Source organism: Spinacia oleracea, chromosome 2 (genome assembly GCF_020520425.1).
Source record: "Spinacia oleracea cultivar Varoflay chromosome 2, BTI_SOV_V1, whole genome shotgun sequence".
NCBI lineage: Eukaryota > Viridiplantae > Streptophyta > Magnoliopsida > Caryophyllales > Amaranthaceae > Spinacia > Spinacia oleracea.
This window is the reverse complement of record NC_079488.1, coordinates 62,419,891-62,433,538: the sequence shown is the minus strand read 5'-3', so window position 1 is coordinate 62,433,538 and position 13,648 is coordinate 62,419,891. Positions and strand designations below refer to the sequence as shown.

Below are 13,648 nucleotides of genomic sequence, written 5' to 3'. Positions count from 1 at the left end.
TGTTGAGTAACAGTAATTATACTTCACTTCGATTAATTCTTTAAAAATTACATTGAAATCTAAGTAAACCTTAATAAATATTTCTATCATGTTTAAACATTAAATTGAAAATCTAACTCAAATCGTGAAATCAAACTTAGAGTTTAATTAATACATCCCTTTATTACTAATGACATAGTTATCTTTAGTAAACATCGATCGTGACTTTGATGGTTGCATCCTCACTCTAAGGCATCCCATGATCTTCTTCGTACCTAAAACAAAAGCAACATCGTGAGCCGAGGCCCAGTAACATACTACCCTAACAGCGTAAACTCATTTCAATTCATTTTATTTACTTTGCAATCAGGGAGAATAGAACATAGTAAAACATTTTCATAAATGCAATGAAACATTATGTATAACTTGAAACTTTGATAGTTCCCATTATCTTTCATAAAACCTTCTTTTTACTTGGTAACTTACAAGTTAGCCTTGTGGGACGTCTCCCACCTTGCGATAGTCCTCAAGGAGCACTCTCCCTTGTTGGACATACGCCCGTACCTAAATAGTTTCTCTTTTAGCTTGCGGTAACCCTCAAGGAGCACTCTCCCTTGTTGGGTGTCCCGCGGTACAGCGGTACGTGCACGACCTAGAAATAGTAACCCCACTAACTGCCAGAACCGATTACACTTTTATTTATCATGTTTCGTATCTTATTCGTAACTCATCATTCTTATAAAATCATTCATAAGCACATTTGAATATCATCATGCATAAAACACACTTTATAAACACAATTCATATCCCACAATCCATGAAAACATATCATTATAAACATATTTCATAAATTCATAAAACACAGTTCATAAGGGGATTGTGGGTGTTAGCAATAGATGTTACCTCAACCGTAGTTTATACTTCCTGTTCGATGGATCGTTCTTCCTGAACTCCGAGTCCAATTTCTTTCAAAATATTAAATAATTTAATTAGTTATTAATATGGTAATAATTTAACTTAGAAATTTCGAATTATTATAAATAACGAATTTTCTAAAAATAAAGTTAGAAATATATAAATTCATAGTTTTAATGAAAATATAATTAAACACCAATTTTAGTAATATATATAATTTATGGAAATTTCAATCGAAGTATATATATATATATTCTAAATCAATTACACAAGATTTATTTAATTTATGTCCTTGATAAATTTAGTACAGTAATTTATTTTTCTTAAACTCGATAATCAAATTTATTTATTTCCTGAAAATAATAACAATTCATTAGTAAATAATTATATCATAAAATTTATTAAAACATGAATATTAAGGAATTGATAATCTGAAATTCAGGTTTGTCTTACCCAAAGCCCAATTGATTTGGCCCAACTTGAATAAGGGGGAATAAAACAAAGTTTCAATTTCAGAAACTTTGTTTCTGAAATTGAAGGGCACGAGCAGCAGGGGAACACGAACAGGAGGAACACGAGGAGGAGGAAGAGAGGAGGGAGGCTGGGGCTCAGCCTGGGCGGTGAAACCGCGCCGAGAGGCGACGGTGATGGTGGTTTGAGGCGGCAGAAACAGGCGAGGGAAGGGGGAGAGGGGCGCGAACAGGGGAGAAATCAGGGGAGTTTGGGAGTGTTCTAGGGCGGTCCTGGGCGGCGTCTCGCCGAAGTATGTGGGGGCGGGAGTTGGTTTGCAAGGTGGTGGGGGGAGGTTAGGAGTGGTGGCGCGACGTTGGTGGTGCCGAAAAAGGGAAAAGACAGAGCGAGGCAGGGGAGTGCGTGGGAGGAGAAGAGCAGGAGAGGTGAGGGATGATGGTGGTGCGATGGTGTTGAGATGGTGGAGGAGCTGGCAATTGGTGGTGGTTTCAGTGGCAACAGCCACTGAGGGTGGTGGTGGTTCGCACGGAGCAGGAGCAAAAGGGAGTAAAAATTGGTTTTAATTTCTCTGATTTTTTATGTTGAAAATTCAATTGGAATTAGGATTGATTTGTATAGTCAAGTAGAGTGAAAGAGAAGCTGAAATCCTTGAGGAGCAAGGCATGAATCAAGACTGAATTGGGGGAAGGAGAGGAATGAAGAATTTTCTTCATTCTTGCAATGTACGTAGAGAGCAAAGAGAAGAGGAAAAATGGAATTTTTGATTTTCTAAGGGCATTTTTGTAATTTTACATAGTTGGAATAAATTCAGAAATTTGGTTGCCATTTTTGGAAACTACTAAAAATAGAAATGTTAAGCTAAAATAATTCTTTATAAAAATGTCGTTAAGGAAAAATAAATAAATTTTCGTTTATAAATTTATCGTTTAAAATAAATCGTAAAAACGTTTAAAATAACGAAATTTTTAAATTATTTCTAATAATTAAAACGAAATTACGTTAATAAAATATTATTAATTTTAATAAATCGAGTTTAAAAATTTCGGGGTATTACATTCTTACCCCCTTAGAAAAAGTTTCGTCCTCGAAACTTGAATTGATTGTTGAAAGTCAAAAATATTTGAATAAAAGTACGATATTTTATTTTAGAACCAAGATCTTACAATTTCATTCCAATTCCGACATTGTCTAGCCTTCATTCCGCCATCTTCTTTAATGACTCCGCTTCAACTCGAGACCTAGAATCGAAGAGTAAAGAATACAAAAGGGGAAAAATTATATGTTGATCTTAATGGTCATTAAGGTCAATTATATTCCGCCATCGTCTTTTGTATCTCTACTTTACTTCATAAAATAGGATCGAGGAGCAAAGAACATAAAAAAGGGCAAACTTGTTAGCGTAGACTAGGCTCCCATTTTTCTTTGTGAGATCCCGTTTGAAAATATTTTCTACCAAAAGTAGTAATGTTTTTAATATAATTCTGAAGATAGATATAATGACAATAAATATTTACCTAACAATTATAATAGTCAAATAATTTGTAAAAGACATTTGTTATAATAATCTCGTACTCTGAGCTCAGGAGAACTTCCATCGAAGACGACTTTCATACGTAACGATTAGTTATTACCAATACAATCATGTCAGCATAAACATAATCCATAAAGCATATCTTAAACACATAATTCTTTAATTTAAAATTTCATACATAAGCATAACATTCATATAACTAATGATGGTAATACATCTTAGTTAGATACTCGATTAGCGCATATTACTTTCAAAATTTCCATCATTTATTCTAAAATATTCTAGATGTTCGATCACACGATTTCAAAAGGTCATTATGCTTCATTCTTCATTCCATACTAGCGAAGTCGTCATTGTCATTTGCATCATCGTCTTTTCCCTGCATTAAAAACACTCTTCCATTCGAAGTTGGTCCACGTGGGGGATTACGGTTGAAATTTGTAGTGCCACCATTTCCTTGGTTTTCATCGTTTCTCCCATCACCTTGCTCTCGATGTATTTGAGGACAATCTCTGATTTTGTGATCTTTGCTACCACATTTGAAGCAATCTCGCGTACCAATTCGACATTCTTTCTCAGTATGGTTCCATCTTCCACACTTGGCGCATCCACGATTCTTGTTGAAGTTTTGGTTTCCGTTATTCCCTCCTTGATAGCTGACATTGACATTTTGTTTCTTATTGTTCGGTTGATTTTCTTCGAAGCTCCCTTTTCGTTTTCCATATGTTTCTTCTCGAAGCTTGATAATTCTTTCGACGTTAATTGCTCGATCGTACAACTCTTGGAAAGTGGAAATTCTAGAACTCGAAAGACGATCACGGATCTCAATGTTTAATCCTCCTTCAAATCGATTCATCCTTTGCCTATCAGTAGTCACCAGGTCAGGGGCAAATCGAGCAAGCTCATTGAATTTCACTGCATATTCCAGAACATTCTTCTTTCCTTGACTCAATTTGATAAATTCTGATTCCATTTGCATTTGCAGAGAATAGGGATAAAATTATTCCCGCATAGGTTCCGTCAGTTTTTCCCAACCAAAACCAGGCTCATTTTGGATTCCTCTAACATTTTTCCACCATAGGTTGGCTTGTCCTTTCAAGTAAAAGACGGCATAGTTGACCTTCCACTTCTCGGGGCATTGCGTAGCATCAAATAGCTTTTCCATATCGCTAATCCATTCTTCAAATTCGGTAGGGTCTGGCTTGCCATCATATGTAGGGGGATTATGAGAAGCGAACTTCTTGAACATGTTGGAGCATTCTTCTTGCTCTGACCTTGGATTTTGACGATTTCCTTGCAGAAGTTCCGACATTATCAATCTCATTAAGTCCATTCGATTATCACTCGTTTCTCCTGGGGTGTCACCGAAAATGGGATCCTTGCGCAATTCTTCAATTCTTTCTTGCATTCCTTCCAGCGTTAATGCAGGTTTGTGATTACCATTGCCATCGTTAACATCGTTGTCGTTTCTAGTGCCGTCAATAGGAATATTTCCGCTTGAAGTCATCGCCGATCTGATCGCAAGGATACAACGCTTCAGATAATCTTTTCTTCTTGAAATTAGACTAAGAAATTCTGCAAATCATAATAAAGAAAACATTCCCGTTGCGTTCCCCGTTCCTATCACTCACACTCATTTCATTTTAACTTAGCATGATTTTAACTTATTCTTTTTACTTATTCCTTAAAATTCTTGCTTAAAACCTAATAAATTTTATTTCGTGCAAAACCCGTAAAGTTTAGCACTTATGGTCGCAGAACCTTGGCTCTGATACCAAACTGTAACACCCCGACTTCTAAACACCATGAATTAGGTTAATTATCTTTAATTAGCAGCGGAAACCCTAATTTAGTCGGAGCGTCACTTGCCGTATCTCCCTCGTGGGAAATACAAGGCGACATAACCTTTTTACATTTACTGACTACTGTTGAGTAACAGTAATTATACTTCACTTCGATTAATTCTTTAAAAATTACATTGAAATCTAAGTAAACCTTAATAAATATTTCTAACATGTTTAAACATTAATTTGAAAATCTAACTCAAATCGTGAAATCAAACTTAGAGTTTAATTAATTCATCCCTTTATTACTAATGACATAGTTATCTTTAGTAAACATCGATCGTGACTTTGATGGTTGCATCCTCACTCTAAGGCATCCCATGATCTTCTTCGTACCTAAAACAAAAGCAACATCGTGAGCCGAGGCCCAGTAACATACTACCCTAACAGCGTAAACTCATTTCAATTCATTTTATTTACTTTGCAATCAGGGAGAATAGAACATAGTAAAACATTTTCATAAATGCAATGAAACATTATTTATAACTTGAAACTTTGATAGTTCCCATTATCTTTCATAAAACCTTCTTTTTACTTGGTAACTTACAAGTTAGCCTTGTGGGACGTCTCCCACCTTGCGATAGTCCTCAAGGAGCACTCTCCCTTGTTGGACATAAGCCCGTACCTAAATAGTTTCTCTTTTAGCTTGCGGTAACCCTCAAGGAGCACTCTCCCTTGTTGGGTGTCCCGCGGTACAGCGGTACGTGCACGACCTAGAAATAGTAACCCCACTAACTGCCAGAACCGATTACACTTTTATTTATCATGTTTCGTATCTTATTCGTAACTCATCATTCTTATAAAATCATTCATAAGCACATTTGAATATCATCATGCATAAAACACACTTTATAAACACAATTCATATCCCACAATCCATGAAAACATATCATTATAAACATATTTCATAAATTCATAAAACACAGTTCATAAGGGGATTGTGGGTGTTAGCAATAGATGTTACCTCAACCGTAGTTTATACTTCCTGTTCGATGGATCGTTCTTCCTGAACTCCGAGTCCAATTTCTTTCAAAATATTAAATAATTGAATTAGTTATTAATATGGTAATAATTTAACTTAGAAATTTTGAATTATTATAAATAACGAATTTTCTAAAAATAAAGTTAGAAATATATAAATTCATAGTTTTAATGAAAATATAATTAAACACCAATTTTAGTAATATATATAATTTATGGAAATTTCAATCGAAGTATATATATATATTCTAAATCAATTACACAAGATTTATTTAATTTATGTCCTTGATAAATTTAGTACGGTAATTTATTTTTCTTAAACTCGATAATCAAATTTATTTATTTCCTGAAAATAATAACAATTCATTAGTAAATAATTATATCATAAAATTTATTAAAACATGAATATTAAGGAATTGATAATCTGAAATTCAGGTTTGTCTTACCCAAAGCCCAATTGATTTGGCCCAACTTGAATAAGGGGGAATAAAACAAAGTTTCAATTTCAGAAACTTTGTTTCTGAAATTGAAGGGCACGAGCAGCAGGGGAACACGAACAGGAGGAACACGAGGAGGAGGAAGAGAGGAGGGAGGCTGGGGCTCAGCCTGGGCGGTGAAACCGCGCCGAGAGGCGACGGTGATGGTGGTTTGAGGCGGCAGAAACAGGCGAGGGAAGGGGGAGAAGGGCGCGAACAGGGGAGAAATCAGGGGAGTTTGGGAGTGTTCTAGGGCGGTCCTGGGCGGCGTCTCGCCAGAGTATGTGGGGGCGGGAGTTGGTTTGCAAGGTGGTGGGGGAGGTTAGGAGTGGTGGCGCGACGTTGGTGGTGCCGAAAAAGGGAAAAGACAGAGCGAGGCAGGGGAGTGCGTGGGAGGAGAAGAGCAGGAGAGGTGAGGGATGATGGTGGTGCGATGGTGTTGAGATGGTGGAGGAGCTGGCGATTGGTGGTGGTTTCAGTGGCAACAACCACTGAGGGTGGTGGTGGTTCGCACGGAGCAGGAGCAAAAGGGAGTAAAAATTGATTTTAATTTCTCTGATTTTTGATGTTGAAAATTCAATTGGAATTAGGATTGATTTGTATAGTCAAGTAGAGTGAAAGAGAAGCTGAAATCCTTGAGGAGCAAGGCATGAATCAAGACTGAATTGGGGGAAGGAGAGGAATGAAGAATTTTCTTCATTCTTGCAATGTACGTGGAGAGCAAAGAGAAGAGGAAAAATAGAATTTTTGATTTTCTAAGGGCATTTTTGTAATTTTACATAGTTGGAATAAATTCAGAAATTTGGTTGCCATTTTTGGAAACTACTAAAAATAGAAATGTTAAGCTAAAATAATTCTTTATAAAAATGTCGTTAAGGAAAAATAAATAAATTTTCGTTTATAAATTTATCGTTTAAAATAAATCGTAAAAACGTTTAAAATAACGAAATTTTTAAATTATTTCTAATAATTAAAACGAAATTACGTTAATAAAATATTATTAATTTTAATAAATCGAGTTTAAAAATTTCGGGGTATTACATTCTTACCCCCTTTAGAAAAAGTTTCGTCCTCGAAACTTGAATTGATTGTTGAAAGTCAAAAATATTTGAATAAAAGTACGATATTTTATTTTAGAACCAAGATCTCACAATTTCATTCCAATTCCGACATTGTCTAGCCTTCATTCCGCCATCTTCTTTAATGACTCCGCTTCAACTCGAGACCTAGAATCGAAGAGTAAAGAATACAAAAGGGGCAAAATTATATGTTGATCTTAATCGTCATTAAGGTAAATTATATTCCGCCATCGTCTTTTGTATCTCTACTTTACTTCATAAAATAGGATCGAGGAGCAAAGAACATAAAAAAGGGCAAACTTGTTAGCGTAGACTAGGCTCCCATTTTTCTTTGTGAGATCCCGTTTGAAAATATTTTCTACCAAAAGTAGTAATGTTTTTAATATAATTCTGAAGATAGATATAATGACAATAAATATTTACCTAACAATTATAATAGTCAAATAATTTTTAAAAGTCATTTGTTATAATAATCTCGTACTCTGAGCTCAGGAGAAGTTCCATCGAAGACGACTTTCATACGTAACGATTAGTTATTACCAATACAATCATGTCAGCATAAACATAATCCATAAAGCATATCTTAAACACATAATTCTTTAATTTAAAATTTCATACATAAGCATAACATTCATATAACTAATGATGGTAATACATCTTAGTTAGATACTCGATTAGCGCATATTACTTTCAAAATTTCCATCATTTATTCTAAAATATTCTAGATGTTCGATCACACGATTTCAAAAGTTCATTATGCTTCATTCTTCATTCCATACTAGCGAAGTCGTCATTGTCATTTGCATCATCGTCTTTTCCCTGCATTAAAAACACTCTTCCATTCGAAGTTGTTCCACGTGGGGGATTACGGTTGAAATTTGTAGTGCCACCATTTCCTTTGTTTTCATCGTTTCTCCCATCACTTTTCTCTCGATGTATTTGAGGACAATCTCTGATTTTGTGATCTTTGCTACCACATTTGAAGCAATCTCGCGTACCAATTCGACATTCTTTCTCAGTATGGTTCCATCTTCCACACTTGGCGCATCCACGATTCTTGTTGAAGTTTTGGTTTCCGTTATTCCCTCCTTGATAGCTGACATTGACATTTTGTTTCTTATTGTTCGGTTGATTTTCTTCGAAGCTCCCTTTTCGTTTTCCATATGTTTCTTCTCGAAGCTTGATAATTCTTTCGACGTTAATTGCTCGATCGTACAACTCTTGGAAAGTGGAAATTCTAGAACTCGAAAGACGATCACGGATCTCAATGTTTAATCCTCCTTCAAATCGATTCATCCTTTGCCTATCAGTAGTCACCAGGTTAGGGGCAAATCGAGCAAGCTCATTGAATTTCACTGCATATTCCAGAACATTCTTCTTTCCTTGACTCAATTTGATAAATTCTGATTCCATTTACATTTGCAGAGAATAGGGATAAAATTGTTCCCGCATAGCTTCCGTCAGTTTTTCCCAACCAAAACCAGGCTCATTTTGGATTCCTCTAACATTTTTCCACCATAGGTTGGCTTGTCCTTTCAAGTAAAAGACGGCATAGTTGACCTTCCACTTCTCGGGGCATTGCGTAGCATCAAATAGCTTTTCCATATCGCTAATCCATTCTTCAAATTCGGTAGGGTCTGGCTTGCCATCATATGTAGGGGGATTATGAGAAGAGAACTTCTTGAACATGTTGGAGCATTCTTCTTGCTCTGACCTTGGATTTTGACGATTTCCTTGTAGAAGTTCCGACATTATCAATCTCATTAAGTCCATTCGATTATCACTCGTTTCTCCTGGGGTGTCACCGGAAATGGGATCCTTGCGCAATTCTTCAATTCTTTCTTGCATTCCTTCCAGCGTTAATGCAGATTTGTGATTACCATTGCCATCGTTAACATCGTTGTCGTTTCTAGTGCCGTCAATAGGAATATTTCCGCTTGAAGTCATCGCCGATCTGATCGCAAGGATACAACGCTTCAGATAATCTTTTCTTCTTGAAATTAGACTAAGAAATTCTGCAAATCATAATAAAGAAAACATTCCCGTTGCGTTCCCCGTTCCTATCACTCACACTCATTTCATTTTAACTTAGCATGATTTTAACTTATTCTTTTTACTTATTCCTTAAAATTCTTGCTTAAAACCTAATAAATTTTATTTCGTGCAAAACCCGTAAAGTTTAGCACTTATGGTCGCAGAACCTTGGCTCTGATACCAAACTGTAACACCCCGACTTCTAAACACCATGAATTAGGTTAATTATCTTTAATTAGCAGCGGAAACCCTAATTTAGTCGGAGCGTCACTTGCCGTATCTCCCTCGTGGGAAATACAAGGCGACATAACCTTTTTACATTTACTGACTACTGTTGAGTAACAGTAATTATACTTCACTTCGATTAATTCTTTAAAAATTACATTGAAATCTATGTAAACCTTAATAAATATTTCTAACATGTTTAAACATTAATTTGAAAATCTAACTCAAATCGTGAAATCAAACTTAGAGTTTAATTAATACATCCCTTTATTACTAATGACATAGTTATCTTTAGTAAACATCGATCATGACTTTGATGGTTGCATCCTCACTCTAAGGCATCCCATGATCTTCTTCGTACCTAAAACAAAAGCAACATCGTGAGCCGAGGCCCAGTAACATACTACCCTAACAGCGTAAACTCATTTCAATTCATTTTATTTACTTTGCAATCAGGGAGAATAGAACATAGTAAAACATTTTCATAAATGCAATGAAACATTATTTATAACTTGAAACTTTGATAGTTCCCATTATCTTTCATAAAACCTTTTTTTTACTTGGTAACTGACAAGTTAGCCTTGTGGGACGTCTCCCACCTTGCGATAGTCCTCAAGGAGCACTCTCCCTTGTTGGACATACGCCCGTACCTAAATAGTTTCTCTTTTAGCTTGCGGTAACCCTCAAGGAGCACTCTCCCTTGTTGGGTATCCCGCGGTACAGCGGTACGTGCACGACCTAGAAATAGTAACCCCACTAACTGCCAGAACCGATTACACTTTTATTTATCATGTTTCGTATCTTATTCGTAACTCATCATTCTTATAAATTCATTCATAAGCACATTTGAATATCATCATGCATAAAACACACTTTATAAACACAATTCATATCGCACAATCCATTAAAACATATCATTATAAACATATTTCATAAATTCATAAAACACAGTTCATAAGGGGATTATGGGTGTTAGCAATAGATGTTACCTCAACCGTAGTTTATACTTCCTGTTCGATGGATCGTTCTTCCTGAACTCCGAGTCCAATTTCTTTCAAAATATTAAATAATTGAATTAGTTATTAATATGGTAATAATTTAACTTAGAAATTTCGAATTATTATAAATAACGAATTTTCTAAAAATAAAGTTAGAAATATATAAATTCATAGTTTTAATGAAAATATAATTAAACACCAATTTTAGTAATATATATAATTTATGGAAATTTCAATCGAAGTATATATATATATATTCTAAATCAATTACACAAGATTTATTTAATTTATGTCCTTGATAAATTTAGTATGGTAATTTATTTTTCTTAAACTCGATAATCAAATTTATTTATTTCCTGAAAATAATAACAATTCATTAGTAAATAATTATATCATAAAATTTATTAAAACATGAATATTAAGGAATTGATAATCTGAAATTCAGGTTTGTCTTACCCAAAGCCCAATTGATTTGGCCCAACTTGAATAAGGGGGAATAAAACAAAGTTTCAATTTCAGAAACTTTGTTTCTGAAATTGAAGGGCACGAGCAGCAGGGGAACACGAATAGGAGGAACACGAGGAGGAGGAAGAGAGGAGGGAGGCTGGGGCTCAGCCTGGGCGGTGAAACCGCGCCGAGAGGCGACGGTGATGGTGGTTTAAGGCGGCAGAAACAGGCGAGGGAAGGGGGAGAGGGGCGCGAACAGGGGAGAAATCAGGGGAGTTTGGGAGTGTTCTAGGGCGGTCCTGGGCGGCGTCTCAGCGGAGTATGTGGGGGCGAGAGTTGGTTTGCAAGGTGGTGGGGGGGGGGGGGGGGTTAGGAGTGGGGGGGGCGACGTTGGTGGTGCCGAAAAAGGGAAAAGACAGAGCGAGGCAGGGGAGTGCGTGGGAGGAGAAGAGCAGGAGAGGTGAGGGATGATGGTGGTGCGATGGTCTTGAGATGGTGGAGGAGCTGGCGATTGGTAGTGGTTTCAGTGGCAACAGCCACTGAGGGTGGTGGTGGTTCGCACGGAGCAGGAGCAAAAGGGAGTAAAAATTGGTTTTAATTTCCCTGATTTTTTATGTTGAAAATTCAATTGGAATTAGGATTGATTTGTATAGTCAAGTAGAGTGAAAGAGAAGCTGAAATCCTTGAGGAGCAAGGCATGAATCAAGACTGAATTGGGGGAAGGAGAGGAAAAGAATTTTCTTCATTCTTGCGATGTACGTGGAGAGCAAAGAGAAGAGGAAAAATGGAATTTTTGATTTTCTAAGGGCATTTTTGTAATTTTACATAGTTGGAATAAATTCAGAAATTTGGTTGCCATTTTTGGAAACTACTAAAAATAGAAATGTTAAGCTAAAATAATTCTTTATAAAAATATCGTTAACGAAAATAAATAAATTTTCGTTTATAAATTTATCGTTTAAAATAAATCGTAAAAACGTTTAAAATAACGAAATTTTTAAATTATTTCTAATAATTAAAACGAAATTACGTTAATAAAATATTATTAATTTTAATAAATCGAGTTTAAAAATTTCGGGGTATTACACATTGTCATCAAGAAAAACATATTTAAGGGAAGGGGGAAGGGGTTTGAGTTCGACCTTATGAGGAGGCGAAGTCCTCTCCTCTTTTTCATCCACTTGTAGCATTTCGAACTTTCCACGGTGGACCGGTGCTTCATCAAGGAGCATCTTGTACCCCTTTACTTCCTCACTTTCCTCAAAATCTCTTCCCATTATGATAGCTTGCAATGGGTCTTTCACTTCAATCATTTCTCTAAATTCCTTCAAGTCCTCTTTCAAGGTGTCAATGCGGTGGACTTCATTCATCATGGGTGAGTTCATTGACTGTTGAAGAGTAAAAGTGATTTTCTCATCTCCAACATTCAAAGTCAACCGCCCATCTTTCACATCAATAACAACTCCCGCCGTAGAAAGGAAAGGCCTTCCTAGAATAAGAGGAACCTTGGAGTCTTCTTCCATCTCCATAATGACAAAATCACAAGGCACAAAAACTCTTCCAACTTGGACCGGGACATCTTCCAAAACTCCCAAGGGTGTTCTAACCGAACGGTCGGCTAGTTGAAGTGACATCCGTGTAGGCTTCATTCTCCAAACATTTAGCCTTTGAGCCATAGAGAGAGGCATAAGGCTAACACTTGCCCCAAGATCACAAAGGGCATTCTTTAGCTCTAGATCACCAATCTTCACCGGTATTGAGAAGCTACCCGGATCACTATGCTTTTCTAGAAGCTTGTTTTGAATGATAGCACTCACTTCCATAGGAAGAGAAACGGTTGCTTCTTCAAGCTTCGCCTTGTTGGTAAGAAGTTCTTTCAACAACTTTGCATAAGTTGGCATTTGTGCCATGGCATGGAGGAAAGGAATGTTCACTTGTAACCCCTTCATGACATCAAGAAACTTAGAATATTTCTCATTCAACTTCTTCTCAACCACCCTATGAGGAAAAGGGATGGGTGGCTTGTAGGGTTTCATGGGAGCTTTTTCACTCTCCTTAATCACAACCTCTTCACTCTTTGAGTCACTCTTCTCACATTGTGTTTGCTCACTTTGCTCACTTTTCACTCTTTCAATCTCAACTTTCTCTTCTTCTCCACATCCCTCATCTCTCTTTGTGGCTACCTCTTCTCTCATGACCGGACCTTCATAGCCCTTTCTCGATCTCAAAGTGATTGCTTTTATGTGCTCTTTTGGGTTCAAAATAGTTTGGCTCGGAAGTTGAGGATCAGAACTTGAAGAAGAACTTCCCACATGTTGTGCAATTTGACCCAATTGAGTCTCTATGATCTTGTTGTGGGCTTGGAGTTGTTGGACCGAAGAAGTTACCTCACTTAGGCGCTTGTCGATATCCACATTTGTCTTGGTTTGATGAGCAATGAAAGGTCTCCATGATGGACTCAAGATTTGACTTTTGAGGAGGAGCTTGATTGAATTGAGGCTTAGGTTGAGATGAATCTCCTTGGTTGTACCCACCTTGGTTGTAAGCACCTTGATTGAAACCCGGAGTCCTATATGGTGGAATGGGTGTTGGGCGTTGAGGAGCTTGTTGTTCTTGAGGAGGAGGAGGTGGTTGAATCCCTTGATTGTCCTTGTATGAGAAATTTGGG

The 13,648-nt window shown here is 36.7% G+C and overlaps 5 protein-coding genes and 1 long non-coding RNA gene across 6 annotated transcripts; all 6 read right to left on the bottom strand.

The window, feature by feature from the left end:
• Positions 1-99: 99 nt before the first annotated feature.
• LOC130466961 (uncharacterized) lies at positions 100-1,971 on the bottom strand. Its single transcript, XR_008927118.1, has 3 exons — positions 1,348-1,971; positions 883-944; positions 100-254 (listed from the first exon to the last, which is right to left on the bottom strand). It is a non-coding gene; the product is annotated as an uncharacterized lncRNA (long non-coding RNA).
• A 1,253-nt stretch (positions 1,972-3,224) lies between these two features.
• On the bottom strand, positions 3,225-3,869 carry LOC130467457 (uncharacterized). Its single transcript, XM_056835968.1, has one exon. The coding sequence runs from the start codon at positions 3,867-3,869 to the stop codon at positions 3,225-3,227; it is 645 nt and encodes a 214-aa protein (XP_056691946.1).
• A 27-nt stretch (positions 3,870-3,896) lies between these two features.
• LOC130467887 (uncharacterized) lies at positions 3,897-6,425 on the bottom strand. Its single transcript, XM_056836875.1, has 3 exons — positions 6,168-6,425; positions 5,705-5,766; positions 3,897-4,410 (listed from the first exon to the last, which is right to left on the bottom strand). The coding sequence occupies exon 3, from the start codon at positions 4,401-4,403 to the stop codon at positions 3,897-3,899; it is 507 nt and encodes a 168-aa protein (XP_056692853.1). The 5' UTR covers positions 4,404-4,410; positions 5,705-5,766; positions 6,168-6,425.
• Positions 6,426-8,044: 1,619 nt separating this feature from the next.
• Positions 8,045-8,689, bottom strand: LOC130467456 (uncharacterized). The gene has a single exon (XM_056835966.1). The coding sequence runs from the start codon at positions 8,687-8,689 to the stop codon at positions 8,045-8,047; it is 645 nt and encodes a 214-aa protein (XP_056691944.1).
• LOC110781865 (uncharacterized) lies at positions 8,211-11,099 on the bottom strand. Its single transcript, XM_056835493.1, has 3 exons — positions 10,990-11,099; positions 10,525-10,586; positions 8,211-9,230 (listed from the first exon to the last, which is right to left on the bottom strand). The coding sequence occupies exon 3, from the start codon at positions 9,221-9,223 to the stop codon at positions 8,690-8,692; it is 534 nt and encodes a 177-aa protein (XP_056691471.1). The 5' UTR covers positions 9,224-9,230; positions 10,525-10,586; positions 10,990-11,099; the 3' UTR covers positions 8,211-8,689.
• Positions 11,100-12,062: 963 nt separating this feature from the next.
• LOC110780219 (uncharacterized) lies at positions 12,063-13,175 on the bottom strand. Its single transcript, XM_021984645.1, has one exon. The coding sequence runs from the start codon at positions 13,173-13,175 to the stop codon at positions 12,063-12,065; it is 1,113 nt and encodes a 370-aa protein (XP_021840337.1).
• Between the last annotated feature and the right edge of the window lie 473 nt (positions 13,176-13,648).